This window comes from Gavialis gangeticus, unplaced genomic scaffold, assembly GCF_001723915.1.
Source record: "Gavialis gangeticus isolate Ggan-Ray unplaced genomic scaffold, GavGan_comp1, whole genome shotgun sequence".
NCBI lineage: Eukaryota > Metazoa > Chordata > Crocodylia > Gavialidae > Gavialis > Gavialis gangeticus.
Window position 1 is genome coordinate 101,472,269 of NW_017729024.1, and position 8,410 is coordinate 101,480,678.

The window sequence follows — 8,410 nt, forward strand, 5'->3', positions numbered from 1 at the left end:
TACAGTTGAAAGGAAAAAAGAAGCTCTAAATTTTGAAGACAGGAATGCTTTCTGCAAGGATTAAGAAGAATGGAAAGGGAATTATTCAGAGCCTCTGCTTGAACAAAAGGGAGAGCACACTCTTGGAAGCAAAATTTACCACATATATGGACCATATATGTAAATAAGGAAGATGGTGATTTTCTGCTCGTTTAGAAATAACCAATGTTGGTACAAACTGAATGACTAGGGCTTGCAGCAATTCACAGAGTAATGGTAATAAACAACATGGAAAAGAAAAATTCATTATTAGGCTATGTGGGCCTAGAGGAAATTTTCCTACCAGTGAATATTAAAAGAGAAACTTGAGGAAAAAGCTAGGAAGAAGACAAAAGAAAATGGAGACAGAAAAGCTCATCGCATGCATCTACACATGTTACTAATTCAAAGCAATAAACTTCAAGAGCAGTTTGAGTTGGAGTAAACATGAGATGCTGACTGTGCAGTTGTTACTGAGCACTCATTTAGTAATGACACAAATACTAAATGACTGTGCAGTAACCAGAGTTGCTGTGCAGTAGCATCACCAAACAGCGTTTAGATGACTCTGACTACACAGTAGCTCATTACTACTGGGCAGTAGTGTCACATCATGCTTCATGCCACACAACACTACTGCACAACAATAATGAGCTACTGTGCAGTCAGTGTCTCATGTAGGCACAGTCCCAGGCACAGCACCTATGCATACACCCCAGACAGCAGCAATTTGAGTCAGGGCACAGCAGTTTGGGCTGGGGACACAGGGGGTCACTTTTGGGCTCCAGGAGGTGGCACCGCGAAGTAGAGGAGTTGGCTGTGGCAAAAGGATGCTGAAAATTCAGAGCCATATAACTAGGCAGCAGGCAGGAGTCTGGACTCTTGCTACCTGGGCTGACCAGACACAATTTACGCCCATGGTCAGCATCTACATGTATGTTTAATCACAGTTAATTATCATGCCACAAGATAGTACTGGCCCCGACAGTACTCTTACAGCTGTGTTAATTCATTTACTGCAGCCTTATAGCAACACATATGTAGCCAGTGATGCTTTAGTCTGCAACTAATTAGTCTGCTCCACAGTTAAGCACATGTAGACACAGCCAATGAGTCTTATTTTATAAATGCAAAAGTTACATATGATAACACTTGAAGGTGAAACACCTGTGTTGAGGGAGAAGTGAATTGGAATGAGAAATAGTTGGTTAAAATGAGTAAGTGCCTGAGATAGTATTTCTGAGGGAACTGATAAAATGGAACAAAAAGGGATGTTGGCAACATGGGTAAAAGAAGCTAATATAAAAAATGAAGTGATATACTGTTTTATGTAACAAAACAGAGAATATTCCAATTGAGGGGGAAAAGTTGAAAGGAAGGAAAAGAAGTGAACTCAATGACTGCTATAGAGTACAAAAAGGCAAAGTGGGTAAACTGCAGATAAATGATGTAAGTTTAAAAGCCATTGCTCTGGCTATAGGATGATTTCAAATTCTAGAAATGCCAGGTAGAAAACAGCAATGGGATAATGAGGAGTTCTTGCAATGAGAAATATTTACTCCTCTGACTACTCCATCTTAACTAACAAACTACTCAGATAAGTAAGTCCTAGTCTTCATGAGTAAACACTGTTGAATCAGGCCTGATGCTGGATTTGTATTTATATGGATAGTAAAAAATGACTTCTTCTTGTGGTACACTGAACAACCACAAGATTGAAAAATCTGATAAAACAAACAACTAGGATGAGGTATATTTTTGTGTGAAGTACAGCTGAAGTTGGAGAAACTAGTACCGAAGGAAAATAATATTATTAGGTTCATGAATGTGAACCGGTTCTGAAACAGTCAAAGCACTAAAAGCTGGGGTCTAGAGATGTTTCATAAGCAATGTGATCAGTGATTGTCTTCTCAGAGTGACTATGGGCAAGTCATTCATCTGTCTGGGCCTCCATTTATCTATCTGTAAAATGGGAATAATGATACTGGTCTCCTTTGTAAAACACTTTGATGAAAAGTACTATAAAAGAGCTAAATGTTAGCATCTTACCTGTTTATTTCATTCTCACAGTGGGATGTAAAGGCAAGTTAAATAAGAAGGTTGACAGATAATGGCCAATACTCTTGACTATATAACACATTTTGCTAGCAGTTCCAAACTGAACTTACACTATTCTAAATCCCTAATTGGACTTATGCACAACCGCTTACGTTGGCCTCCTAAATAATGATGTGTGCCAGTATTGTAGGAATCAAGGTGATTAGCTGAAAACATTATTTGGCAGATTCTTAATATTATAAAACAGTCAAATCTCTAAAATTATGGACATACTATTGTATCTTCATTCATCAAATGAATCAAAGTTCTATTTGTTTTAGAGATGCATAAGCTTTCATGAGCAAAAGGTCACTTCATCAGATGCTATGAATGACATGCAGAGAACAGAAAATAGCTGTATGTCCTTTCATTGCATTTGGTGAAGTGAGCTCTCACTCACGAAAGTTTATGCATCTCTGATTCAGTTGGTCTCTAAGGTACATCTTTACCCTGCCTTCTGCTTGCCTTTGGACAAATTATCTCTCTCTAACCTGCTTTGTATTTTTTTTCAGTTTATAGGAACACACAATGGTTTTAAAAAATGGACCCTGAATTATTTTAGGTATACAAGGAGATTCATGCTTAAATAAAAAACAGAAAAGCTTTTCTTACCAATATTTAAAAGACTGAGTTACTGGCATGGCAGAAACTGTTTTTTATGAGTATCTTATAAAATGAACGAAAAAAAATGAAGAATGTCATGTGATTTTGGATGAAGGAATACTTTATTGAACAATGAACATTAGCATGTATACATATGATCTTCCATGAGGGGCTGAGAAGTTAGTGTAGCACTTCAGCATTTTGTTTTACATTCTTGGTCCTTTCCCAAGGATGTAGATGTACTTTGCAATGTCCCAGGATAAGTTAATTAATTTGTGTTAGTAATTTTCTAGTCTAGGAGTGACCAACCTATGACATGGGTACCACAAGTAGCATGGGCAGCCTCTATGTGTGACATGTGGCAGAAAGAGGGAGAGGGAAGGTAGCACCAGAGCAGACAGGGCAGAAAGCAGAAAACAGAGCAGCAGCTCTGGTGGGGAGCATAGGGCAGAGAGCAGAAAACAGCAGCAGATCAGCAGGGAGAACAGGGCAGGGGGTGGAATGCATTTAAGGTAAGGAAGGAGATTCGAGTGGCATTATGGGAGAGCCTAGGGCTTAATTTCTGGCATGCTTGCCCAAAACAGTTGGCCCCCACTGGCCTAAACTGGGACCCCCTGCAAACTAAAACAAATGATATTTAATTCCTATCTGTCAACTCAACAGTGACAAAGAGCCAAATGAAGTCTTTCCAGTCAATTGGTTTCTGTAGTATGATATTTGTCACGTGTTTGACCACAACTCTTTTGCACCTGAATTTCCAGGTGTCTTTCATCTAAGAATTAGCCAGATTTGGGACTGCTCATCTTCCAAAAATAGATGAAGGCAAGTGGTTTCACCTGACACTCTTGTGGGAGGGAGCTGGAGCCTGCTGTAAGTAATTTTTCCTTCCCTGTTTCCTGTTTATGGAGACCCACTCTAGGATTTCCAATGAAAAAGGAAGCCCACATGGGTCCCAGCATGGAGGCATAGCACCCAGGGAATCCCCAGCACCCTGGGCCTCCATGACAGGACTTGCTTACCTAGAAATCTGGGGGCACATCTGGGTAAGCAAAGGAACCTGACTTTCCCCACTTACTCAGATGAATCCTAGAGAGGCATCTGAGAAAGTAGGGAAAGCCAAGCAGGTGCTTCCAGGGTTTGAGGGGCCTGATTCTGTGTGGGAATTCCCAGGGTGCACAGGACTGTGCCCCCCAAGCTCTTGGAAAACACATCACCTGTTGTCTCGCAGCATCAACAGACACATTGCAGGCACAGTTTATCTGCTTCATGTGGTAACATCTTTTTCTAGCCTTAGTTTCCTGTATGCTAACTGTCCCATGTGAATAGCCCTTCAGTTTTATCAGACCAGCAGTTAAATCAAATAGACATCATGATATCTTGCAGCTCTGCCAGAATTTCAAAGCAAGGTGTTACCCACACTCATTAACTAAGCTTCTAAGTGTTCAGACATGGTCTAAAGGCACAGCCTGTCAAAATGGAAATAGAATGCAAGCTTAGATTACTGCAAAAGTGAGCATTATTTACTGTTACATAAAATGAATAAGTAATTTCTAGAGACTAAATATGGAAATTCAATCTGAGAGTTATGAATCAGCTAATACAATTCACTCATGAATAAAATAAACAAATTGGCTGTCTACATTTTAGACCCATTGAAGGTGCCTTATACAAACAAAACTCCCATAGATTTGGGTTATAAACAGACATTGCATTTGTCCCAGGACAAACCACTTTATCCCAGGACAAAGTGCAATCATTCACATGTCCACATGTGTTGTCCCAGGATCCATCCTAAAAGGGTTCATGGAATGACGTACTAACAGTTTATCCTGGGACATTGCAAAGTACATCTGAATTGTTACCCTGGGATTGCATCACTGAATCAAGGACAAAAAAGTACAGTGCATTCAACTATTCACTAAACCCTGATTAGAAGGACAACATGAGTACATGCCAATTCTGAGATATTTCTGTTCCAAGATAAATGCAGGCACTTGTTCAAGGGCAAATGTGACATCTGTTCCTAGCCAAAGAGTGTTCTTTGTTTGCATTTATGCACATATACCTGTAGTACATTCAGAAAGCAAACTGAAAACACAAAGCATAAATGAAACTAAACCAAAATACATACTGATTACTAAGTTCTCTTATATCAGATGCTCTGAAGCCCCATTTCTTAGCCAGTTGCTCTTGCTGGTCAGTTTGTTCCAAAAATGCAATCTATAAAGAAAAAAAAAGAAAGAAAATCAGTTAATGATTTTTATATTGCATTTCAGTACAGCTAATGTTGTGTGTATATATGAGAACTCATAGTCTGCAGCACTGTATTCTTATTAAATGTACACTCCATTATAGCAGAAATGAGCTAGTATTAAAATACTGGTTCTTCTGACTATGGATATCTAAATGCTTCCTTGTTGTCCACTAAATGATTCAACCTGTGACTTCAGTTGGAAAGTGAATTCAGGTAATCTACACGCATAAGAAGTCCATCATTATTTCACTGGCAGAAGTCCAGCATCCTCCTTCACTCATTATAAAATCTAGCGTACCAATTCTTCTAGTAGTAACAGAGTTCTCAGGTTACAGCTGTATAGTAGCCTAATGGAATATATAGTTACAATGTTCAGAAACATAAGAGTCAAAATAATGTACTTGTGTACGACCAATATGCAGTCAGATATTCTCAGTAATTGTTCATACCACCTCTATATTTTATTTAAATTAGGTAATGAAGATGTAATTAGAAACTAAGAGGAAAAATTATGATAATCTAGTGGCTGAGCTGAGTGGAATGGCATAATTCTCAACAGGTCCTTGTTTGCGCCATTATTCTCTGATCCAAGCCCCAGGTTTGCTCTTGATCCTCAATGGATATTAATTTTGTATCTGTCAAGTTTGTTTTCTATCATACACAATGATGACAACTCTCAGTGCTCATGGATGTCAGGCTATTTTATGTTTTTCTTAAATTCACAGATCTCGGAGTTATGTGTTAATGTGAAAGTTCAGGTTTCACTAAGACAGAAATGTATTTCAGAACATTTTGTTTGTGGAGAAGAGTCAGAAGTCAGAAGCAACTTTAAACCCCCCCTAGATCCAATATTCATCATGATCTCTTTAAATCTTCTGATACTTAAACAAATGTTATTACTTTTAGGAGCCTAATTTATGATACTAGAATGCCAAGGATTCCACACGTGCCAATGGCCACATTATATTTACTTATGAAACAAATAGATGAATCCAGACAAATAAAGACAAAAAAGTAACAGACAGAGAGAAGATAAGGTTAGTTCAACAAGTATATCCACAAAACATACCCATTATTTGTATTAAAGTTATTTTTGTATATATAATTATATATATTAAGGACCCTACAGGCCCTGGTCAGGATCAGGGTTCCATTTTGTTAAGTGTTCTATCAAAACAAGGCACATACACATGCATTTACAGCACCTGAATAACCCGCGGAGCTTATTGCTCCAGAGTTGATTGCTCCCGGGTGCACCATTTGAACATGCACCCAGAACAAATAACTCAGGAGCAATAAGCTCCACAATTTGTTCAGGCACACCACGTGGACCCACCCAGGGTGGCAAAGCGCTCTGGGGGTCAGTCTGCCAGCCCAGGGCTCCTCCCCCCAGCTCAGTGTGCTGCAGAGGGGGCTGGTTAGGACAAGAGGGAGCTTCAGTATGGGGCTAGGTGACAGGCAGCCCCCACATTGAATCACTCCCATGCCCCAGTCAGCCGGTCAGCATCTACACGTACACTGCTGAGCATGAAAAAAACTCCATAGCAGGGTAGTACTTGTATTTACAAGTACTATGCTCCTGCAGAGTTTATTATTTTCATGTGCCCTAATAGGGGTGCATGTGTAGACACAGAGACATTTACTGTGCAATAAATTAGTCAATTGTACAGTAAACATCTCATGTAGATGCACCCACTGGGCACAAAGATAATCCTGTCCCAAAGACCTGACAGTCTAAGGACTTGTCTGAGCAGTGTTTCTGTTTAGAAACCAGTGGGTACATCTACACAGGCCGTTATGGTGCCGTTTTTACTGCGCCGTCATTTAGTACTTCGTTTTGATGTATTAACCTTTTATAGAAGCAGAAATTTGGCTGCCATAGTTCCCCTGCTTTACCTATGGCAGGTTAAGGTGTTATGTCTTGTGTTGCGTCAGAGTTGATGGTAGTTTTACAGAGTTTAGCTTATGGATTTGTATAGGATGGTTTGGGTAGAGATGAGGGTGAGGGAAAAGGTTAGACTAGATGACCTTTGGAGGTTCCTTCCAATCCTACTTCTCTATAATTCTATGATTTAATGATCTTTATGCTGGCATAAATGTATTAACCCTATGGGAGTTGTTATCAATATTTAAACCAATATAGCTATAGTAATACAAAATTCTGTGAAGATAAGCTATAAACAAGATGTAACTGAGATACAGCAAACATGTATAGTCTGCTTACATTTTTCACTCACAAATAAACTTACCAAGGTTTAAAAGAGAGAGGTAGATTGTTGTGTTAGTCTGAAGTTACTTACAAAAGCTTATGCCTCCACACAAACCACATTTTTAAAAATGCATTAAAATTATTTGAGACCTTAGCATCCTGCTTTAATATAAATATTTACTATCAATAACAATATTAACTAACTATAAGAATAATATAATTATAATAAAGTAACAGTCACAAATAATAATCACAAAAGACATGGATATTTACATAAAGCAACATCTTTTTTCAAAAAAAGCAGGGGCATGTTTAGCATGTCCAGCAAGTTCAACAACTGAACAGTTAAAGCTGTTTTATAATACAGTCTAACCAAAATTTGTGCCAATCAATAAAGTAAATGTCAGAGAGCTACTGGAGTCAAAATGGATGTGGAATGACTAATTATGGCTATCGAACAAAACTAAGTTAGAATAAAGAGAGACAAGCTTGAAATACCAGATGGCAAAGGCTGGAAACAAACTTGTTGCTATGGAAAAGAGTGAATATTTTAGACTCTTAGAAAATCGTTATTCAAGTTATGTTGAAATGGTTCAGTTCTGAAACAACAAAAAGCCACTCTGGAATCAGTCATGCAATATACCTTGATATATCATACAGTCCTTACAGAGAAAAAAATCAAACAGTAAGTTAAGGCTAAGTTAGGGCTAAGGGAAAAGTTAAGACTTGAAATGCACTGAAAGCAGAGTGAGTTTAGGCTCTCATGCTTCCCAGGAATGATAATCTAGGTCACTTAATGTTCAGAAATATGGGCTGATGCTATTGACTCAGATATACATATCCTCCAAAAAGTCCTCTACACAACTTGAACATATATTTAGCTGCCTTCAAGTCCTATATGTCCAAGATGTGACATCTGTGTTGGCAGTCCCTTGGCCACAAATGAGCAGTTCCGTGCCTTGGACAGTGGCAGAGCATAGGCCATAGCTATTTTTGTGCCCTTCCTAAGTTGGCACCTGAGGCTGGTGTCCCAGTTATCCCCTTCTTGGTCACACTACTGCTATGGGTCAGAGCTTTCATTGCTTTATATTTTGCATAATCACTTACATAGTGGGCGCATCTACACATGCAATTAAGGCAAAGCAATAAACTCCAACACATATGCACTAGAGTTTATTGCTCCCAGGCACCACGTTTACACGTGCAACTGGGATCACAGCACATTAAGC

At 38.9% G+C, this 8,410-nt stretch overlaps 1 protein-coding gene across 1 annotated transcript in view; it reads right to left on the bottom strand.

Moving 5' to 3' along the window:
- Positions 1-8,410, bottom strand: part of GDA (guanine deaminase) — a 101,061-nt gene that overhangs the window by 84,062 nt on the left and 8,589 nt on the right. Inside the window, exon 2 of the mRNA XM_019517463.1 lies at positions 4,850-4,938. Within this exon, the coding sequence (XP_019373008.1) occupies positions 4,850-4,938 (89 nt within the window). The remainder of the gene's footprint in view (positions 1-4,849; positions 4,939-8,410) is intronic.